The sequence below is a fragment of the Pogonomyrmex barbatus genome, unplaced genomic scaffold, assembly GCF_055798465.1.
Source record: "Pogonomyrmex barbatus isolate J1 unplaced genomic scaffold, ASM5579846v1 scaffold25, whole genome shotgun sequence".
In the NCBI taxonomy this organism is placed as follows: domain Eukaryota; kingdom Metazoa; phylum Arthropoda; class Insecta; order Hymenoptera; family Formicidae; genus Pogonomyrmex; species Pogonomyrmex barbatus.
The window spans coordinates 595,696-620,830 of NW_028297122.1; the positions used below are offsets into that span (position 1 = coordinate 595,696).

The 25,135-nt window shown below is 39.2% G+C and overlaps 1 protein-coding gene across 1 annotated transcript in view; it reads left to right on the forward strand.

Moving 5' to 3' along the window:
- The window catches only part of LOC105430555 (multicopper oxidase 3-like), a 163,070-nt gene that overhangs the window by 117,205 nt on the left and 20,730 nt on the right, over positions 1–25,135 (forward strand). Inside the window, exon 5 of the mRNA XM_089078634.1 lies at positions 24,248–24,521. Coding sequence (XP_088934760.1) covers positions 24,248–24,521 — 274 coding nt within the window. The remainder of the gene's footprint in view (positions 1–24,247; positions 24,522–25,135) is intronic.

Sequence of the window (25,135 nt, forward strand, 5' to 3'; positions counted from 1 at the left end):
CTGGCACAAACTAACAAGAGACGTGGAAGAATACATCGCCAAATGCGAATATTGCCAAAAAAACAAACTGAGTAGGAAAATCAAAATGCCTCTGGTACTGACCGACGGCGGAAAGACCATTTCAAAAATGCGCCCTAGATATCGTAGGACCACTCACGGTCACCATGAAAAGAAATAAATACCTACTATTAATAAATACCTAATATTCCAGGTCGACTTAACAAAATTTAGTAAAACAATACCGATATCAGACCAGAAAGCAAGCACGAGTGCCAAAGAGTTTACTACAAAAATAATATGCGAATTTGAAATACCGGAGAAAGTATTGACAGATCAAGAAATGAACTTCATCAGTAACATATTCAGGGATGTATGCACCCTTCTAAAAATAACAAAAATAACAAACAACCGCGTATCATTCTGAAAGTAACGGAGCCTTGGAGAGATCGCACAGGACTCGGACCGAATATTTAAGACATTATATAAACGAAGATCAAACTAACTGGAATGAATGGATCCCATACGCGATGTTCACATACAATACGACATCGTATACAGCAACGGGCTACACACCGTTCGAATTGATGATACCGAGCAACATTACCTAGGGCCCTGACAGCCGCCGAAACCATACTACACATATGATAACTACGCGCAAGAACTAAGAGGACGAGCCACACAAAAATTAGCAAAGGAACATATCCATGAAGCAAAAAACAAAAGGCAAAAAATTATGTAGATAAAAATACGAACACTAAAATCTTCAAAGGAGATAAGATCCTTCTGCATGACGAAGCAGTGCGCAGAGGACGATCGAAGAAATTGGAAGCACCATGGATAGATCCATATCAAATAATCGAGAAAATCTTCGATGTTAATTACAAAATTAAACAAAAACGAAAAATTACGAAGGTGCACGCGAACCTCTACTATTCAAACTATTCTATGACTCAAACTATTCATCGAAGACTAAGAAACAATCACGTACGAATAATTATCCGCGAAAAGTGAAAAGCAGAAGCATTTATTAATATATAACAAAGGCAATATAAAATTAGAGTTAATAAAAAGAAGAAATACAGGATTCACCAGTCACGAAGAGGCAGAACGACGACGAACCGTCGCCCGGTGACGACACAAACTCGCACCAGCAGAGGGTCGCGGGGGTAGCGTTCCTCAAGAACGGAAGAGGTGCCTGAAACCTCGCCTGGACGCACCATGCCTGCGAAGGAGCACGGGGGCGGTACTTCTCGGTCCAGACGACCGTGGACGACCACCTGGACATTACCCTAGCCGCCAGCCGTTGTGTCGCCAGGCGGTACGACCGCACACATTCACTATACATAAGAGGGATATATTCCATCACATACAATGCACTGCATGACTCGATAATCCCATTTTTTTCGCTTGCACCGAACGACGCGCAATAGGCCACGGTCGACGGCAGACTGAATAAAATAATTTATTAAACGTACCACACAAAGAATGCACGATTAGGATTCACGGAAAAATAATCTGAATCCTAATCTTGCAGGATCCGCAAAATATTGTTTGGAACGATGGACGCCGACGATCGGAAACTAATAGACGAGCAACTGCAAATCTTACGAACAAACAGCAAGGTACTGCAGCACGCAATAACAAACCGAATAAGGGTAATCAACGCCACAATAGCGCACTTGGACGAATTAGAAAATATGCTAAACTATAAAATCTGATAATGAACGCGACAAAACTAGAGCAACAGTTGGCAAAGTCCACACTACAGGCAAACGTAGACGAACATTTATTAATTCTGACGACCATAATGATCTAATGAAAGACACGGAAAATGTAATAGACTATTTGACATACAGGAAAAATGAAATGATACCGACACGACTATTACCTATCGAACACATAATAACAGTCCTCAGAGAAACGGCTACACAATTAACCACGGGATTACACTTCGCCTTTAAAATCCAGACTGAACACTGGCGGACAATACACACATATATTACTTTTAACGCGTATTCGGATGGACCATATGTATACACGATCCTGCGATTTCCGATTGTAGCATATCCTACATTTAAATTAGTTAAGTCGATACCATTACCGGTACACGATTACGCGAATATATTCGCCTACATAAAAATAAATCATCTTCTGTTAGCTATAGATAAAGAGAATCATCATTACAAATTACTAGAGGAGGTAGAATTAGAACGCTGCATACGAGAAACAAACATATACACATACGAACAGAACTTCGCGACATATTATGCGGAAACAACAGCATCATACAAGATGCAAATACACACACACACACACACACACACACACACACACACACACACGCACGCACGCACGCACGCACGCACGCACGCACGCACGCACGCACGCACGCACGCACGCACGCACGCACGCACGCACGCACGCACGCACGCACGCACGCGCGCGCACACACACACACACACTAGGCAGCTCAATTACTGCGAAAAGAATCATTTTATATCCAACACACCATTGTGGATAGCATTGACGGAGGAGCAAGCGTGGCTCTTCTCTACGGCATATAAACAAGAAATTAGCATTAAGTGAAAGCCAGATAGAAGAAAAAATTATATTAGAAGAAATCGGAAAAATAAAACTAAAAGATAATTGTAAGTTAACCACACCAAATATAATATTGGAAGCACGAAAAATTGAAGGAATAAAATATTTTCCCGTTTACAATATAATGCTAGAAATAAAAAATAAAGATAAGAATAAGAGAGCAGATAGATATACTGATAAGAATAAGATAGCAAAAACCAACACCTTACGACAAATAATTAAAAACTCCATAGATTTAACAAAATTAAGCATAAGCCTAGAAGAAATAAGAGAAACTCTAACGGATAGCGATAACGACCTACTTGAAAATAAATATTTTGTATATCCTATGGGAATAGGCACCTGCGTAGCAATAATAACTGTAATAGGATTGGTGGCATGGTGCATAAATAAATAATAAAAATAAAAATAAAAAGCAAAAGGAAAGCGAGATAGCCACATAGAGGCGTCGCAACGATGTTATATTATATTAGACATAAGCATACGATTATATTATGCTCACGCGACACACATGTAAACTAGTAGATAAGGCCACCTTCCATCAAAAGGGGAGGGAGCGCCTTGTCGCGAGCGCCAAGTAGGAACACACGGAATTCAAAACCCTTCGTGGTTCTCTTCCATCAAAGGGGGCGGGATGTCGCGAACGCCAAGAACGCAATCGCGCCCATCGCTGACGAAGCGGATTGCGGCAAGTATTGCGTGCAATACTTTATCCGACTATTATTACTTTTGTTAATCGATAGTGATCGCTAAACTGCAATTGTGCATTTATTTTGTAACTGCTCCACGTGAAGTAATTGCTAATCGGGTTGCGCAGCCCTTACGCGGAAAGCTGCTGCGCGACTCCAAATATAACGCGAACACTGACGAGCATTTTGACTACGCTGCAAGGATTGGCCGCCTGGAACAAGATAAAAACGGAAGACCGATGCTAGGAGCGAGACTCGTTGAGATTTTGTCTTGCCGTCACGTCTGTCGCGGTCCGAATTAATAAGGACAAAATATATTATTTAATAAAATTTATTGGAAAGGAAAACAAGTGTTAGTGTTTCTAAACGCTGACTCCCTGGTTGATCCTCCTTCGAAACGACCTGCTCAACAGCGCGAATATCAATCCGACGATAAACGCGAGTGCTTATATTTCATTATTAACAAATGAAGAAGAAACAAATTATATCACGTTTGCAAAATTTGTACCAGAATGCTCGAAAACCCTATTGAGCGTTATGTTCAGATTAGGGCATTTCGAGGACAAAAGAATTTTAAATATTGTAAAAGAATATATAATTTATGGCTGGTATGGGGAAGGAAGATGCTGGCGGACATATCGCTTTTTTTATAACATGCACCGGAGGAGGTAAATATTTATTTTTAAGGTAATTGAAATTAGAATATGTAAGTATAAAAAATTCTAATTTAAATATTTTTTAAGCGAGAGATAACATCGCGGTACATGCGTACCAACCACGGGGATTGAGACGCCGAAGACGAGGCGGAACTTTCTATTATTTTACTCACGCCATAAACGAGCGTGAGTAAAATAATAGAAAGTTGATATAATTAAAAATCTAGATTTTTAAATTAAAATATTGAATTTTTAGGACGAGTGCGAATGCGAATAGACGCGCAGCCTGAGGAGGAGGGTATCCCAATGATTGATCTAGTTTTAGGTAAGAAAATAGCAAATATTGCTTTCAAAATTAGCTTACTGAATATCGAATTCAATTAATAAAAGCTTAATTTTGTTTCAGATGCGGAAGAAAATATCGATGATGAGGAGATGGCTAAGCGAAGCCGACACCGAAATTTACACACCGCGTAAGTAAAATGGTGACCCCGGTGAAAATTTCACATATATTGAATTACGGGCGGAAAACTCTCGAAAATTTCAAAAATTTGAAATAGGTAAGGAGGCGACATTCTCGATACGTCCTCTCGCGGAAGATGCTAGCGATATCGTGAGTTATTTAGAAAACGCGTTTCACGAAATCCACGCATATGCGATATGTTTGAGCGGACCGGGCGATTACGTGGGGTTATCTTTCGATTCGATAAATTTAACGCATGGCCCGGCAGGCCTTTCGTTTCGTCCGGCGCGAGACTTGACTCACAAGGACAAGGATATGGAAACTCGTGAATTCGGTAGCGCAAAGCGCCGGGGGTTTCGATATCGCGATGAATTTCACCATACGCGTTTTTAATGTAGCGATACCTTTGGGGCGAGGGGAATCAAATAAATTAACACGAGAAAGCGTCGTGAAACGCTCGATTTTACAAATAAAAAATTCCGACAATCTGTGCCTTCCTCGCTCTCTCATAGCGGCGAAGATTTACTGCGAACGTGGTACTCTGCGCATGGGAGAGTTGCACGACAAGTGGGAATCCGTAAGATATGCGAGTTCTTCACAGCGTGAGTTAACGGTTGAGTTAACGAGGAGCGCGGGTATCGCGATCCCCGACGAAGATTGTGGATATAATGAAATCGAGCGTTTTCAACGGTTTCTCGCAGCGGAAAATATCGCTATAATAATTTATAATTTTAGTAGTTTTGATCGAGGTGAAAAACCGAGATATGACGGTCGCGCATTACTCGCCTTCCTCGGACATGAATCTTCGTATACATTAAATATAATATATTACGAGGATTCGCGTCATTATAATCCTATATTAAATTTAAGAACTGCAGCTGGTTCGCGTGGCGGTTATTGCGAAGCGTGCAACATGGGCTTTCGAAACGATAGGGGACATCGTTGCGCGAAAAAATGTCGTCATTGTCGTGCCTCGCCCCCGTGCGTAAAATGATAGGGAAATAATTAGGTGCGAAGCGTGTAACCGTACGTTTTTCGGTAATTTTTGTTTCGAGCGGAAAAATCATATAACGGGAAATCTCGCGCGAGCATATGTAATTCCGTTAAAATTTATAGCGATTGCGGCCGATATACGCGCAAACACGGTACATAAATGTGATACGATTTTGAAACGCGACAAGATGAGACGCTCGTAGATACCGAAAACGTGAGAATCCATGTACCGACTCTTTGCGTAGCGCAACAAATTTGCGTAGCATGTGCAAACGAAGACGACATGACGATGCGCTGCCGATGATGCGTAATGCGCGAGTTCGTATTCCGTCTCGACCCCGTGAAACAATTTGTCGATTTCGCAACGCGAATGACAAAATGTTTCAAACAAGTTATCTGTATCGCACATAATGCGAAAGCGTTCGACGCGCAATTTATCTTAAAATATTTACTAGAAAATCCGAAGAGCACCCATGAACCGCGCATTATTTTGAACGGAACAAAAATCGTAATGACGGTCGGACATACGAAATTTATTGATAGCATTAATTATATGCCAATGCGTTTATCCGTTTTATCTAAGGCCTTTAGTCTGAGCGATACATCAAATAAAGGCTGTTTTCCGTACTTATTTAATACTATCGATAATCAATCGTATATAGGGTCAATTCCCGACGCTAGATATTATTCTCTCGATCACATGTCGCCGGAAGAACGCGAAAAGTTTCACGCATGGCACGCGGATTCGTGAAAATTATATCTTCGACTTTCAACGCGAAATTATCAAATATTGTCGAAACGACGTAATATTCTTCGACGAGCGTGCATGGTTTTAGAAAAATATTTTTAGAACATGGAACCGTGTGTCCGTTTGAGGAATGTACGACTATTGTTTCTACATGCATGAGAGTTTTTTGTAAAAACTTTTTGCGTGAGGAGGAAATAGAAGTCATTCCGCAGGGCGGTTACAGAAACGTTTACAGACAATCGCAGCTCTGCAGTGGTTGGTGTGGATGGAACGCGAATTCGAACATTCCATTATTCACGCAGGGCGAGAATATAAAGTCGATGGCACGTCCGATGGACATTACGAAACGGTTACGGAAAATGAGTCACGGCGCTGGATGCTACAATTTCACAGTTGTTTCTAGCATGGGTGCCCTTCGTGTTTTAAAGTAAATCGCGATAGTACGCTTTCGTCTGTGAATCGTGGATACGAACGGATGCTCGCGATGTCATGGCGTCTTTGTAAACGTGGTTACCACGTGATGGAGAAATGGGAGTGCTCCTTCGATCGAGAAATTTCGAATAATAGAGAAATGCAGAATTATCTTAAGGATCATCCGTTGGTAAAGAACACTTCTCTCGAGCCTCACGAAGCGTTTTATAGTGAACGTACGGGAAATATCGTCACGTGATACGAAGTTTCAGGTATGGAAAAAATACGTTACGTCGACGTATGTTCTTTGTATCCCTTTGTATTGAAAACTAGCGTTTTCCCGATCGGGCATCCTAAAATTTACGTCGGGCAAGAGTGTTCTTCGTTAATCGGGATATCGCCAAATTATAATTTCAACTCGGTCGAAGGTTTCGTGCGATGTAAAGTACTCCCACTACGTAATCTCTTTCATCCGGTACTACCGTATCGCGTACGAGGTAAATTATTGTTTGCGTTATGTCGGAGTTGTTGCGAAACACGTTCTCACAGGTTGAATGTACTTACAAGAGCCCGGCGGATCGAGAATTCGAGGGTATCTTGTGAATTATGCAAAGCCGTCGAGAAGGATTATCTCGTGACACATGTGAGCGAGATTTGGGAATATAAAGTCGCGCGATACGATAGTGATACTCGTTGACTATGACGATGATGCTAAGGAGCGTTACCTTCGAGAATATGAGGAAACCGAGGATATCATACTCAATAGGCGAAACATCGCACGCCATCCCGGTTTACGTTCGGTCGCTAAGCTTTATTTAAATTCATTTTGGGGAAAATTCGGCCAACGATCCAATTTGCCGAATACTAAAATTGTAAAATCTCATCACCAATTTATGACTTTGCTTACGAGTCCTGAGCACGAGATAACTGATATATTACCCGTACGACGGTAGGTAGTATATGTTTCGTGGCAACTCTGAAAAGAGGCGGTCATACATTTTCCGCTTACGAACATTGTGATCGCGGCATACACAACGACGCAAATGCGATTAAAATTTTGCAATTACTTAGAATTATTGAATAAACGGATTGGATTTTTATATTACGACACGGATTTGTGTATATATATTAGTACCGGCGATTCGAACGAGTATGAACCGCGTACGGGGAATTTCCTGGGCGATATGACGAATTCGAGAGCTACAGTCGCGGTAGCTACATCGAATCGTTCGTTTCCGATGGTCCGAAATTCTATGCGTACATTGTTCGTACTCTGTCAGGGCGCACACACGAAATATGTAAAATTAAGGGTATTACTTTAAATTCACCAAATAGCAGATTAATAAATTTTATCAATATTAAGAATATGTTAATAGAAAAGGAAAAAACAAGACGAGACGAAGTCGATCCATAAATTTACATTTCAGTGCAATTCGACGTTGTTACGCGAGATGAAACAAAGATATGCGCATCGGTAAAATGTAGATTTATTAATAACCGTTATTCGGTTCTATACGGTTATGCACCGGAATAAATTTTCTCGTCTTGATCTTTCTTAAATAATCGAGTTTTCCGCCCCCAGTCAAAGATTGTAAGAAATTTTTGTAAAATATATTTTTCAGAGAACGAGATGTAAAAATAATATAAATATGTACATGTACTAATATTAATTTATATCTTAAGTAAATATTGTAATTTTAAAATTAAGAAATTTTATTTTTATAAAATTGATTTTCGATTTATCTTAAATAAATCTATAAAAATTATGTTTTTTAAAACATGTTTTTTCCCTGTAACTCTTTTTCGCCTTCCTTCCATTTTTAAAAATAAAGTATTTACACGCACAGAAAAATTTGATCTTTAATTTCCTTCCCTCGCATACTCTGTATTTTTTTTATAAAAACGATACCTTTTATATTTTAGAAAAGATAGGAATATATAGAATAAGTTTTAAAAAAGATTTTTCTTTTCATATAAAAATATTTTATATTTAAGAAAAATGATTTTATTTTTAATTTTTTAACGCAAACTATACGGCTAGCTTATAACGATGTTTCGCTGGCGCGAGCATCTCCCAGGATAAGCTTCTTCACACCGCGGGAGTGAGTCATCACGCCTCTGCCTCGCGGGGGAACGCTGACGCGAGCGTATCTTCGCCACGGTGGGCCCCCCCCCCCTCGGACGCGGGGATAAGCTTACAACCACCTCATAACCATCAGCTCTTTATGAAATCGCGCACAGACGCGAATTTCGTAAAATAGATGTACAATGGAAACATCTGTGGATGTCGATCATCATGTGTGGTCCCACAGGATGTGAAAAAACGATCTTTATGAAGAGATTTTTTCATTATTTATCCGAAATGGCCGATGTACGTTAAAAGACTTTTGTTTTATTACGCGGATGATAGGATGCTTATCAATAGCTTCAAACTCGAGATTTCGTTGCGGCGATCGAATTTCACGAGGGATTACCGCGTCCGGAAGATTATTCTGGCGATCCAGCTCGTCCGAAATTGATAATAATTGACGATCTTATGAGGGAATCGTCCTCGAGCGAAGCGATCGTAGATTTGTTTACCAAGGGAAGTCATTATAAGAATCTCAGTGTAAGTCTCATCACACAAAATCTCTTTCATCAAGGGCGTGGACAACGCGAATTATTTTGTGGTTTTAAAAAATCCACGGGATCGCGCGCAAATTCATCATTCATCATTCATCTCGCTCGTCAAGTCTATCCGAACGATCCAAAGTTTCTCGAGGAAGCGTATCACGACGCCACCTCACGGATATTTATTGCTCGATCTAAAACAATCGACTCCGGACGAGTCGTATCGTTTTCGCATCGTGCATATTTCCCAATGATACGGTGAATTACGTAGCGCGCAGATTCTTTTCCGGAAGTTTTATATAAAAGTTTTGTATCGTCCATGCATTCTCTCGCGGCAGTCGCGCAAGTTTCTCGTAATGAAGAAGAGAACGTCGTCGATTAATGCGAGAAAAATCGCGGAATGTTCGATCGGAAAATCGATAAGAAAAATATCTGTTTTCTCGAAGCGCTATGTTATTTGAACAAAACTCAGCGCGCGTCTTTCTTATGCCGGGCGGACGGAAAATTCATTCATTATATCTGTGAGCGTATTTTCAATACTCTCAAGGGTAACGTTCTGCTTGAACGCAGTGAAAAAAATCTTAGCAGATATAAAACAACTTTGCGTCACTTAGCGAGAAAACGTTGTAATTAGAAAAGTAAGAAAAAGCTATTACTACAGCGAAGCGGATTTTTACCGTATTTTATCGGGCCTATACTATCCTTCCTATTTTCAAAAATTATCGAAAGGTAGTTCGAGAGAAAAGAAATCGAGTTATGAAAAGCGCAAAGAAGATGGTCTTGATTTCTATTGATCTCGAAAGAATGCAGCATCGGCTCCAACAACATCCGCATTCGGTAATATGCACGACGGAAAACGCCGTATGACAGAATTCGGAGACGATACATGGAGAAAATTTAAATTCCGTACAAACACCCGGAACGACTTTGTCACGATTCGATTCCGATGAGCAGGATTTTTAATTCACCCACCCCGTGCGATATAAGTGAGAAATGGAAATTGTATAAAAAAGTACTTTGGCGATTTCTCCATTTTGATAAATCGCAAAAGGAAGATTCGACGTGTAACGCTGTCGATGAGAACAATTCAGATACGCGGGAGGGAGACATAGCAGAACCGGTGCGCAAATCATAAACGCCAAGCAATTTTCTCATCTTGACGAGTATGTAAATAATACACAACTCTTTGCGTAAGCGCGAACGGCAAAACGTCGAAAAAATATTAGAAAATGTGCCGAAAAATTTTCGTGCCAAGGCGCGTTTTTGAAACATTTAATTGATAAAGCAGTACCCGCGAGAATTATTTGGGACGAAGAAGGAATCGTGACTATCGAGGGTAACGTTATAAAAGATTCAAATATCACGGAACTGATAAACGATGCGATGCGCGAGAGAAAAATCATGAAAGCAATAGGAAGAAGTCAATTTGCACGAAGACGAGCACCCTGGCTGTACTCGTAGAAAATAAGGAATTGTTAGCAACTACATTTGCCGAGATATTATCGCCACTACGAGTGAGTTCCATTCTGAAAATATCAAGAAAACTTTCAACGACGACGACGTATGAGAAAGGGAAAAAAACGCAAGAGCGAGCGAATTGTGCATTGTTTTATTCACCGCCTTTTCATAAAACCGATATCTCTATACCTATAACCTTCATGAAAGATTCTCCACAGGTGAGAAAGAGATGCTTACTCGATTGGAGTGAATTGAAAAGACCGAGCTTGAAAATTTGTACTACGATCCTGCACATTATGCGGAGTATTTGGCAATGGATAACCTAACGCGTGCAGTTAAACCGAATATCTCACGTAAAGAAGTAGCTCGCTGGCTCGAATCGCAAGACGTACACACTGCACCGCCCCTCGAGGCGAAAATTTCCACGATTACAACATGACGATCTGTGGGAGGCCGATTTGATTGAACTCCGTAGTTTCAAGAGTTATAATGACGGATTTTCTTATCTGCTCGTGATTATCGACGTACTTAGCAAATTCATCTGGGTGGAACCGTTGCGGGATAAAACGAGTAATTGCGTGACAAGGGGCTTCCAAAACATTCTCTCGAGAAGCGATGGACGAGTGCCCGTGTACTTACAAACCGACAAGAGTAAAGAATTTATCGCACGACCGTTGCAAGACTTTCTGAAAGAAAGAGACATACGTTATCGCGTAGTTCGCAATCCAGACATCAAAGCCGCTGTCGTTGAACGCTTCAATAGAACGTTGAAGGAACGAATGTGGCGCTATTTTATGCATAAAAATACGTGGTGTTACATCGATGTGTTGCAAAATATCGTGTGTGTTTACAATCACACCCATCATTCGTCCATCAGGATGCAACTGGCGACCATTACGAGAGAAAATGCATGCGAAAATATAAACGGCGTAGGAGGGGAGAGAAGGGCGCGGCGGTACAGCGAAAGGCTAAATTCGATGTTAAGTTAACGATCTCGTATGTGTCAGTAGAGCGAAAGCCACTTTTGAGAAAGGATACGAAGCGCGGTGAAGCGAGGAGAGTTATTTCAAGTTTGTCGCGTTCATTGGCGAAAATCCCGCGTGTACGAATTGTGCGATTTATCGGGTGAACACATCGATGGGATTTTTTATGAACAAGAATTAGCACAAGTCAATAAAAACTTGGCGGAAGAAGAGTTATCGTCGACCATAAAGAGCAGAGGACGCAGTGTTAATAAACAGCTGTTAGTAGCTGACGAGGATATTCCAGCAAATTCGACAGCTGGATGCCCGCTTCGAGTTTAACTTTTCTCCAAGATGGAGGAGGAACAATTTTTCATAGTTCTTTCGAGCGATAGCAGTAAGAAATATTTTCCGGGAAATACAACCTCTTCTTTCTTTTCATACAATTATCTCACGGTGTATATTTATTTAAAGAATGGGAAGTCGCGCTTAGCGAGATTCAATTTCCCACCAGTCTTTTGATGTAAAAATGATAATAAGATTAGATTTTTCGATTTGAAGAGCGTAAAAGATGAGAAAAATGCTGATAAGTTTATGGTGAAAGAATCACACTTACGGGCAGGTGTTTATGAAACTAAAGAGAAGATTATCTACGCGATTAATAGAGAGTGTAGATACGTCGATTCGCATTTTACTTTCGAACTACAAAAAGGCTGTGGTGGTAATATCCTCATAATCGAATGTGATGAAAACTATACTCTCGTTCATTATATAAATCTGCCAGCTAATATTTTTCAAATATTGGGGAGAATCGACACCAATGATGCCACCCTTTTTTACTATCACAAGTTACCTAATTCCAACGAATTAACTCCGTTTTTCAAACTCGGTTTTTTCGCCGGTGATGGAGATCGTGTTATATCTTCCTGGACTGTAAAATCCTGTAGCCTATGGTGCGGTATCTCTGATAAAATGTACGTTTATTGTGATATTTGTGAGCTTTACATAACCGGTGAAGCCTGCTTCTTCGAATCGTTTCAGTCGATACACCCGGCTGTAATTACACGTATGGGACGAATCTGGTAAAATATTTCTCTGCAATATATTCCATTGCGTCAAACGAAATTCCGTAAAATTGAAATAGATATAAAAGATGTTCGTGGAGAAAAAATACCATTCGAATCCGAAACGCTGATAGCGACATTACACTTTAGACGTGTCCGTTAATTACTATTTGCGGTGGAAAATCTAGGAGCTTTGAGAAAAAACTAATCACCCCCCATGGAATACGACGAGTATTAAAGGCAGAAAGGTGGAGGTAGGGGAGGAGGAATTCATCGAATTTTCGTCGGTTCATCTTATCAACGTGATCACGGGATCGAAAGTTTCCTCGAAGGATTATTTAGAAGAGCACTTCCTTATCTAAGCAGGAGTGCAAATACGTGCACTCGGGAAAGAAGCTTTACGCACCGGAATTAGTGTGATAGAGGATGTTGAAAATAATACTCCGTTCAAGGAAGCTCTCAAAACGCGACTCAAGGAATCGGGTAGAAATCTCAAGAGAAAAGTCAGAGAAAATGTAAGCGAATTAATGAAGGAGTCGGGATATAAAACATCCGCAAAAATGCGCGTGGCTCAGTTTCCCTTTGGAGAGCATGACGCACGCACCGGTAAATCCGGGAAAAGCTCTGTTCGTAAACGTAGACGAGTCGATAAAAAAAAGAAATCATCGAAAATCAGCGTGAAAAAAATGAATAAAAAATCATTGAAAAGGAAAGCAATGGTGAAAAAAATTAAAAAGCCGGCGAAACATCGAAATAGCGGGAAAAAGTGCACCGTATCTGATATATTCGCTTAACTGACGCGAGTGTGAATAAGTTTGAGAAATATCCTTCCTCCATACTCATTCGAGCGAGTGTTTAAAGAGCGAGCTCGATTTATCGCTTATTCAAACCAGTATCGAGAGTTTACAATGGATTTATTACAAACCGGTAACTTCGCTCGCGGATGACGCCTATAGAATTCGTCGTACCCGGATACGGAGAAGATTATCTAAATCTCACGCATACCATGCTAAGCCTTTGCGTACGAGTGGAAAGTTTACCCGGCCCTGGAACAGCGACAGGAGGAAACAAAATAGGCCCTGTAAATCATCTACTACATTCGATGTTCAACCAGATCGATGTGTACTTCAATCAAAAACTCGTATTACTCCCGAACAACGCCTACACGTACCGCGCGTACATCGAAACATTGTTAAATTATTCTTCACCGGCAAAAACTTCCCATCTGACTTCTTCTCTCTGGGACACGAACAAGCTCGGTCATATGGACGCGTTATTAAAATCGGGAACCCCAAATCAAGCTCTCATAAGACGCGCCCGATAACGTCCAAAGCGTTTAACGGCGATAGAAAGCTAAGTTTATTTAATTTCAAAAATTACGGTATAAATTTCTTCTCGTTATATGCCAATGGCGTGCAAATTCCGAGCAGACTGCTGCAACCAAATTTTTCAAAAGACGAGCTGCTCTACATCGAGGCTTATAACACTCTCTTCTCGGGAACCGGCATCCATTTTCTAAAAAAGGGGAATTTCATAAGCAGAGAAGATTATGCCGATGGATTCATGTTTTTCGTTTTCGATCTCACTCTCAATCTATCGGCAAATTGCACAGGACATTGGAATCTCTAGACATGGAAGTTTACGATTAGAGGTACGATTCGAAAAGGCGATTACAGCAACGATTAATTGTATCCTTTACGCAGAATTCGAAAACATGATGGAAATCGACTCTTCGCGTCAAGTCATTATAGATTTTAGCGGATAAAGACAATGGTGGGAAACCTTCCCCCCCCCCCCCCCACTGTGGTCGCTCCTTATATTTACTCGAACTACAATGGAAAACTTCAGTTTTACTCGACATACGAATTATGCCGCTTCGGAAAAAAGCATATTTTACATCATGAGTATAATCGTCGATATACAAGATTTCCGTGACATCGAGGGAAACTTTATACCGAAGGAAGTTGCGCTCATCGGGGATTAACGAGGCTTTCATAGATCATTGGATTGTGATGCCACCGTATCCGTTCACCGAATTACTCGAAAAATCGAGAAAAGAAAACAACTGACTCTCGCAAAACTTTCACGGTATCGAATGGATTGACGGAACAGCTGATTCCGAACATTTCATGATGGAACTACGTGAAATTGTACGACGAGTGCGTACATATATAGCAAAGGCCGCGAGAAAGTACTTTATTTGCAAAAGACACTCAGTAGAAATGTATATAATCTAGAAGGAATCTCTCCCGCATTCAAAAACCTAGTGGAAGATGAGGAGCATGAATTACGCTGCGGTCATTATGGGTTTCATCGAAATTGTAACAAATTTCGTTGCGCGTTACGCAATGCAAACTGAGGTACTGGATGGAATCGCAAAAAGGCAGCTGTGACTCAAGCAACGATAATTCTTTTACCGATGAAAGCTTCATTGATTCCAATAGAAAGTGAAGTTTTTATGATAAAATGAAATTTTTCGAATCTCCTTACGTGGAGAAGTAAAAGATTGGAAACAGAACAAGAGGAGTGCGAACAAATGAAAGCGGAGAAAGAAGAGCTATCGAAACTCACACATGAAAAAAAGGAAGTTTTTACCGTAAAATTCAAGCAAGAGGAAAAATATAGCGACACCAGAGAAGAAAGAAATAACTGAAATGTTTCCCCTTTCTGTGAGAGATGAATTCGCTCGAAATCTTACGGGCGCTGCTTTATCTCAGTGTCGGACATGCGGGTGTGTATCCTGCCGACAGAATCCCGATGATGTGGGCGAAGTCGACGGCCATCGTCGCGAATACCGATAATGACGATCGGACCTGGACAACTCTAGGTTGCCTTTTACATAGACAAGCATGGAGAAGGCACCTATTTCGATAGCTACGGACTATCTTACTTGGATTTCAGATTCAATCTATGATTTCAACGAAACTACTCAAATTAGATGGAATATCATGCGATTACAGGACACATTTTCTCAGACTTGCGGACAATATTGCTGCGTATTTCTTTATTATTTGTCTCGTGATTATAATCTTAAACAATTTCTCGAAACATTTAGCGAGGATTACAAAGATAATGATAGATTAATTGTACAATTATTTCGTAAAATCTTTCTTTATAGAAAAAGTAAATGCGATAAATCTCATGTAACGTGCTGTCATATATAAATTTGTACTTTTAAGAACAATTAAATATTAAAAAACACTATTATGAAATGATATGTACAATGATGTATTACATATCAATAAACTTAATGATTTTGTAACTTAAATTCCAGTCCTTTTATTTTCTCTCCAACCTAAAATTAATCCTAGCTACATTACTTCAAGCTAGAAATATCTAAAACATTTTGCAGACATTGCACTTGTCATAGGATAAGAGCTTCGTATAACTCCGAGGTCGTTAAAACAGGTCTAAAGCGAACTTTTCCTGTTTCCTCATCGCATTCCATTCTCCGCTGGTCAGGTATATCTCCCTTCAACACCTCGTCATCCTTCTTGTCGTCATTTTATCACACCCCCGATCAGGCCTCGGAACATTCTCCTCAGGTGTCCGCTATCTTTGCACACGCCATTTTGTTCGGACCTCGAACGGCCCCAGACTTCTACTTTCACCTCCTCCCCCTACCTTTTTGTCCAGCCATTTCGATAACCAATCACACCTCGGGCAGTTTTAGGAGCATCCAATCACATGCCTGGATAACTATGAGAGAATCCAAGAAAATCCCACTAATTATCTAATTATTTCCGGCCACGCCCCTGAGCCAATCAGAACGCTCCATTTCCATGTGGAGGCCCAATCTTAACAGTTAGAGGCCACGCCCATGGCGCCAGTGGGAAAATAGTGGCGGTTTGTTTTTACGCTCCATAGTAGCCCACATACTATTCGCGTCTACTATATGTGTAACGGTCAGGACCGGCGCGGCCTAGGACTTAATCTTTGACGACTTCACGTACTGTATTATTTAAAATATAATACTAATTAACAAAATAAGTATTTGTATTCATTTTTTACGTAACGATTCAATAAAAAAATTGTCTGATTTCGTAGCATTACCTCGAAATAAAAATAAATGTAAATTATATGGTGTATGAACTGAGCAGTCTATTATTTTAATTATTTTTTTATTGTCGTATGCGCAATTGCATATGATAATAAAACAATACTGAATTTAACGAATACTTATTAATTACGTGAGTACGTCACATAATTAATCACGAAAAGTAAAAAAATTGATTTTTTTATAATAGTGTCTAAATAATTCGTTAAATTCAATATATTTTTTTGTTATATGCAATTGTGCAGTAATTAAAATAATAGAATGCTCAGTTCATATACCACATTATTTACATTTATTTTTATTATAATATGGTATGAACTGAGCATTCTATTATTTTAATTACTGCGCATATAAATTGCATATAACAATAAAAAAAATACTGAATTTAACGAATTCTTTAGATACTATTATAAAAAAATCAATTTTTTGACTTTTCGTACTCATGTAATTAGTATTCGTTAAATTCAGTATTTTTTTATTGTCATATGCAATTGCGCATATGACAATAAAAAAATAATAAATATAATAAAATAATTAAAATGATAGATGCTCAGTTCATACACCATATAATTTACATTTATTTTTATTTCCAGATAATGCTATGAAATCAGACAATTTTTTTATTGAATCGTTACGTAAAGGATGAAAACAATATTTATTTTGTTAACCTGTATTATATTTTAAACAATATAGTACGTGAAGTTGTCAAAGATTAAGTACCAGGCCGCGCCAGCCTGAAGAACGCGCGCCGGTTCTGACCGCTACGTACATACGCGCGCTCATTCGTCACTTTTAATTTGATTTACTGTAAAAATTACTCGTCGCATGCAATTTTGCTAAAGAAAGTTGGTTTTTTTAGCTTAAAAAATCACGTAGTGTATCCCAAATTCGGGAGTTTTAGGACACCTTGTATATATTGTCGGATATTCGATATTCGATATTCGATTTCAGTCAATTATACAAGGTGTCCCAAAAAAATGGCCAAGCCATCATATGCAGATGAAGTGGACTAAACTGAGTCGAAAAGTCCTGTACTATTTTGCGATTTTCGCAATAAAGGGGATCCTAAAGTGATGGGAATTACCGACACATTACAGTGCACCAAAAAACTTCTTGGCAGATTGCAAAATCCTTTCAGGCAATTAAAATACGCACAAAAAGAATAAGCGGGATCGATTTAACAAGTAAATAAGAAAAAAATTCACGTAATTTTAGCTCGTACAGCTGTTACATCAGATCTTCGTTTCCTTAATACAAAAATTCTAGCTCATATATACAAAATGAATACGTTCCGCACTTTGGACTACATGAATAAACAATACTATATTTTTGGATTTATGATTGAAAGCTTAGAAAAAAAGTTTGAGACTTGAACAGATTGTGTATGATTTTACGCGTATATATATATATATGCTTAACGCAGATATAAAATGATAAGTAAAGCAGTAATTGTAGTTGACAGATCTTGCAATAGATGGCGTTGCAGAGGAAAGACAAACGATCTATGGGATCGATAAAACGTTCAATAAGCTTGTTTGCTAGAATAAAGTGAATTTAATTTTTTATCGAAATTAACTATCCCGCACTTCTTTTTTGTGCTATGTTTCAATTGCACAAAAGGATTTTGTAATCTGTAAAGCCAATTCAAAGATGCTGGCTGTAATGTGTCAATAATCCCGTCAGTATTTTCAATAAAAACAGTCAACATATAATTTGTGTTTTTACTTTAGATAAATATATATATATAGTAATTATATATATATATATATATTATTATATATATATATATTATATATATTATATATATATATATATATATAAAACTACTATATAAATTATTATATATATATTATAATTAAATATATATATATATATAATTACTTTAGATATATATATATATATATATAAATTATATATTAGGTGTACAAAAAAAGTTCTGAACTTTAGATTTTATACAAAAATAACAATTTAAATTTTATATATCTTCCCGCCCTTTTGCGATTTTAAAGCGTTGACATTTGGCCTTATAAAATGTCATACGGTTTGGCGTTTGATGCACATAACCTTAAAAATCAGTAGTGTTCACGATGGTAACAAAAGAGCATATTCGATTTTCCATCCACTTCGCGTTTTATCTGAAGAAAAATGCTGCTGAAGCCACTGCAATGATTTGTGCTGGATATGGAGAGAACGCTGTAAGTCATACTACATGTAAAAGATGGTATCAAAAATTTCGCCAAGGAGATTTCAGTCTTGAAGATGAAGAACCGCTTGCTGGACGCCCTCAAATGATTGAAACGGGCGAATTGCAAGCACTGCTGGATATAAACTCTGCGCAAACTGAAAAGGAGTTTGCAGAACAGCTTGGCATTACGCAGCAAACTATTTCCGTACGTTTACATACGATATGAAAGGATACGTTCAGAAGGAAGGCAGATGGGTTCCGCATGAATTGTCCGAAGACAACAAAAATCGTCGGCGTGACACTGCACTCACTTTGCTTTCAAAGTTCCGGAAAAAAGATTTTCTGCACAAAATTATTATAGGCGATGAAAAGTGGATTCTTTATGATAACCCTAAACGTAGAAAATCATGAGTTTACTCTGGTCAACCTTCGACATCGACGCCAAAGCCCAATATCCACGCTAAGAAGGTTTTGCTCTGTATCTGGTGGCATTGGAAAGGTGTGTTGTATTAGGAGTTGTTACAACCGGGTGAAACAATCACGGCAGACCGCTACCAACAACAATTGACCAATTTGAGCGATGCATTAGAAGAAAAGAGGCCATTTACTGGTCAAGGATGTCGTAAAGTGATCTTGCTTCATGACAATGCTCGACCACATGTTGCGAAAGCGACTCAGGACCATATCTTTGCGTTAGGCTGGGAACTTCTCCCGCACGCGGCGTATAGCCCAGACATGGCACCTTCCGATTACTACCTATTCCGGTCGCTGCAGCATCATTTGGCTGATACACATTTCGTGAGATTTGAAGAGATACGCATTGATGACTTTATCGCTTCGAAGCCGGTGAGCTTCTATTCGTCAAGGAATTCGCAAGTTATCCGAAAGATGGCAAAAGGTCGTTGATGCAAACGGGGAATATTTCGCTAATTAATATTTTTTTGTTTATTTTTAAATAAAGATTGAATTTTACAAAAGAAGGCTCAGACCTTTTTTGTACACCTAATATTTCGATTTCTCTTAATATTGTTATGACTAAGCGCTTGTCGTTATCCACGAAGATCAATTTTAAAAAGAAAAGATCGTTCCCTATCGGAATGTTTCGATGGTCTTGTAACGCGGTCACGTCACTCCACGCTCGGATCGGCTCGTCGGTGTCCGGGTTCGAGAGGAGGAGATACTCAAGCTTACACAGCGAACACAGATTGCAGCGAAAAGATCGTTTATTTAGAGAAAGATAAATACAGAGCAATGCAGGGCCGGGAGATGTCGCAGTGTCGCTGGTAGCAAAGCGGAGACGCAAAGCGGAGACGCAAAGCGGAGACGCAAAGCGGAGACGCAAAGCGGTTGGTGTAAGGCGGGCGAGAAGCGCAAGACAGGTGCAGCGTGCGGTCGACAACGGATTATTTACACGTGACTACGGTGCGGTTACAACTAAAGAATTTAGAGCTACCGGCTTATGACTAGTGGACTTAATCTCTATCGCATGCACTTACAAACTAATGTCAGGTTGGACGGCTAGGTATTGCGGGCAGAGCCGAATGTTACGTCAAGCCCTGCCTTAGCAACGCAAACTGGCGAAACCCAATGGAGCTGAGCGAAACCTCAGCCCGCGGAGTGGTGACAAGAGTCGGCGAAACCCGACACAGCTAAGCGAAATCTTAGCCCGAGAAGTGATGACAGGAGTCGGCGAAACCCGGCAGAGCTAAGCGAAACCTTAGTCCGAGGAGTGATGACAGGAGTCGGCGAAACCCGACAGAGCGGAGTGAAACCTCAGCCCAAAGATAGAGAAAACCGGTGAAACCTTGGCTCCGAGAGGTAGTAGGTACTAGTCGGTGTCAGGAGTCGGATCGCAGGATGGGATCTGGTCTTGATGTCTCGGCCGGCCGGGCTTATATACCCGGTCGGCGTTCCCCACTGTGCGCCGTCGGTCCGGCGATGGGGAGTCGGTATCGCGTGGGGCACTATGAGAGAGATAGCGCGAGCGAGACGGCGCGTGCAGTGTACAGGCAAGCGAGTGAAATAGCGCGAGCGGTGTGCGTGCAAGCAGGATAGATAGCGCAGGATAAATAAGCCAAGTATACCTATATATATATATATATATATATATATATACACCTAATATATATATATATATTAGGTATATGTATGTATATATATATATATATATATATTAGGTGTACAAAAAAGGTCTGAGCCTTCTTTTGTAAAATTCAATCTTTATTTAAAAATAAACAAAAAAATATTAATTAGCGAAATATTCTCCGTTTGCATCAACGACCTTTTGCCATCTTTCGGGTAGCTTGCGAATTCCTTGACGAATAGAAGCTCACCGGCTTCGAAGCGATAAAGTCATCAATGCGTATCTCTTCAAATCTCACGAAATGTGTATCAGCCAAATGATGCTGCAGCGACCGGAATAGGTAGATCGGAAGGCGCCATGTCTGGGCTATACGTCGCGTGCGGGAGAAGTTCCCAGCCTAACGCAAAGATATGGTCCTGAGTCGCTTTCGCAACATGTGGTCGAGCATTGTCATGAAGCAAGATCACTTTACGACATCCTTGACCAGTAAATGGCCTCTTTTCTTCTAATGCATCGCTCAAATTGGTCAATTGTTGTTGGTAGCGGTCTGCCGTGATTGTTTCACCCGGTTGTAACAACTCCTAATACTTCAATTTGCGCAGAATTTATATCCAGCAGTGCTTGCAATTCGTCCATTTCAATCTTTTGAGGGCGTCCAGCACGCGGTTCATCTTCAAGACTGAAATCCCCTTGGCGAAATTTTTGATACCATCTTTTACATGTAGTATGACTTACAGCGTTCTCTCCATATGCAGCATAAATCATTGCAGTGGCTTCAGCAGCATTTTTCTTCAGATGAAACGCGAAGTGGATGGAAAATCGAATATGCTCTTTTGTTATTGCCATCGTGAACACTACTGATTTTTGAGGTTATGCGCATCAAACGCCAAACCGTATGGCATTTTAGAAGGCCAAATGTCAACGCTTTAAAACCGCAAAAGGGCGGGAAGATATATAAAATTTAAATTGTTATTTCGGTTGTATGAAATCTAAAGCTCAGAACTTTTTTGTACACCTAATATATATATATATATATATATATTATATATAAATATATATATATATATATATATTTATTCTACAAGTAAGACTCTGCTGTTACATCCTTGATGACATGTTGTTGTTGTTGTTTGGCGTTCTTCGGTTTTGACAGAGCTGCAAAGAAATCGCGATTATTTCTTATTCTTGTTTCTTAAGTTAATAAAGTTCACTCTCTCTTTGATAAACGATCTTATTTTGCGAGTGCGACATTGTGCAAGTGCCGAATGGTTGTGCGAGTGCCTGCTGTGAGCGTGACATTTTGGAGGCTCGTCAGGGATTGAACGGATTGAACGGATTGAACAAATCGGACGGCTGCTGGTACGAATGACTGCGAAAGTGTCGATCATTCTCTTGACGGAAGAGCGAGCCGAGTGACGACTCGATATCGATGCCAAATGCTAGGTCAGTCGTTAATTAATTTTTTTTGCGTTCATAATATAATCTTTTTTTAATTTGCATTTGCACAGTTTCAAGTTTAAGTAAATTCTGTTATGACTTTTTAACGCGGATTGATTTGGACGAACGTACATATGTTTTTCGTGTTCATTTCACACGATCTCCGATGTTTCGGTTTTAGATGAGAAGGTAATTCAGTAATTTAGAGTGTTAAATATTCGAAATTTTTCAAAGTTTTTTTTGGGTATTCGGAAAGTCCTATCTATTTAGACGAGTTTCGTTTAGAGTTAGTTCTGTTACAGGAAAGCGATCTTGATTAAGCCGTGGTTTTCATCAGAGCCTGTGGGGAATTGATTGTTCTTTCCGCCCGAAGAAAGAGAAACGTTGAATTAAAAAAACATATTTTCATTCTATTGAGAAGTTACTGCTTTTGTTTTTGTTTTCTATTAAGTTTTCGGAAGATGATTTGTGTGAGGAAATGGGGAGTAAAATCTTTTCGATCTGTCCGACCATCAGGCTAATTTTATTTTTTTTAAAGAAGATTGCTTTGCCCGTAGTTTTCGACCGTGGTTTTCCCGCTGAACCATAGGGCGAATGCCGAGACAGAGATTTGTGGTTTCCATAAAGGCGTAGAGTCCACTAAAGCAAATCCTTCCCTCCCTCCCATATCCGAAGATTCAAGAAAGAAGAATGCAAGGCTCAAAATTGAATAGAAAATAAAAAAGACGGAATAGTTCTCCGCAGCGACTCATTACTTCCAAAAGGATGAAAGATTGGGACCTGAAATACGGCGCTCGGTAACCTGTAACAGCCGCTTGAGGTAAAGCAAAGAGCTATAGGATGCCCTGGCGTCTTCGCCGAGGAAGAGGAAACCTCACAAGCGGAGAAGTTCTCTGGAATTATCGGAACGATAATTTTTAAGAGGAAGAGAGGGGAGCAATGTTACGACTGAGCGGTGCTCCACTCATCGTTGCCCCCAAAGATCGATTTTAGAAAGAGAAGATCATTCCCTATCGATGTGATGCAACGTGATGAATGTTTCGGTGGTCTTGACGACATATTGTGGTTTGGCGTTTTTCGGTTTTGACAGAGTTGCAGAGCAGTCACGATAATTTCCTATTCCTGTTTCTAAAATTAATGAAGTTTACTTTTTCTTTGATAAACGGTCTTACTTATTTCGTCACTCGCCACGAGATTGTGCGAGTGCCGGCCGTGAGCGCGACAATATGTAAACAGATCGATATATCAGATCGAATATATGTTTGTCAAGGTGTTGTCATAGCGTCTTTTCGGGATGTTGACTCACATTGAAGAATAAAAGTAATGCATTCCACTTAGTTTGTGCTTTAGAATGCACATGCTTTAAGGCACCTAAAAAGGCATCTATATCGATTTTCCGCATTTCATATTGGTATAATTTATTTATTACAATTTATTCACTTATAATTTATTTATTACAATTTATTCACTTATAATTTATTTATTACAATTTATTCACTTATAATTTATTTATTACAATTTATTCACTTATAATTTATTTATTACAATTTATTCACTTATAATTTATTTATTACAATTTATTCACTTATAATTTATTTATTACAATTTATTCACTTATAATTTATTTATTACAATTTATTCACTTATAATTTATTTATTACAATTTATTCACTTTTCCTTTTTGGAGATTTAAATATAACAATATTACAAAACAAAAAATTACTTTATATAATACAAAACTGGTATTATTTTGAAAATATTTTAATTACTGTATTTCTCTTTTTTCAATCCTTTTTTTAACTAATTTTATATGGAATTTTTCTTATACAGATACCAATTTAAGGTTAAAAATTCGGGAACTCATTTTTATCACTCTCACGAATCAATACAAATGATGGATGGACAATATGGATCTTTTATTGTACGTGATCCACCAAGGACGAATCCTCATAAAACTTTATATGATAAAGATGTTCCCGAACATGTAATTGTTATTAGCGATTGGTTTCATGAATTAGCGTTGGAGCGATTTCCTGGACGATTTAGAACAAACCGTGGACAAACTCCAGACAATTTTTTAATCAATGGTAGAGGTAATTGGACGGTAAGGAACATAGATTAATTTATGAAAAAATTATTAAAATTAGAAAAAGTTAAAATATAACTTTAATTTCATGTGATAGTTTTTAGATTATGAAGCTCGATCACTTCTGTGTTTATTATTTTTATGTGTATCTTTATATGACTACACGTGTAACAGTGCATATTTTTACGCACCGTTCCGCGGCTGTCCATCCGTCACCAAGTGCCCGACTAACGATCCATCAGGCATCGCTTTGCGCAATTTAATCTGTTCCAAATTAATCTCGTAATTAATTGCGAAACGGCCGTGCATATCATTTACGCGTCCTATACCGCGCCGCCGAATCCGGAAGACCGTCCGAGAACGAGACGCGCTGATCAAAAACAACATCCGAATATCTCCACAATTTTTCGAAGTCCTCGAAGAAAAAAAGCGCTGATCTCAGAGCAGCTTAGAGTGGCTTAATTACCGCTCACTATCTGATCCGAATCGTTCCAAATTCGCCCGAATATCGGATCGTGGCGGTATAAAAAGTCGTCCTCCGCTCTATCAAGCCAGATCTTCGGATTATGTTCGCTTTCACGAATTGATCCAGCATTCCGCTTCTACAAAGAGACGTAGCAAAACTGATGTGA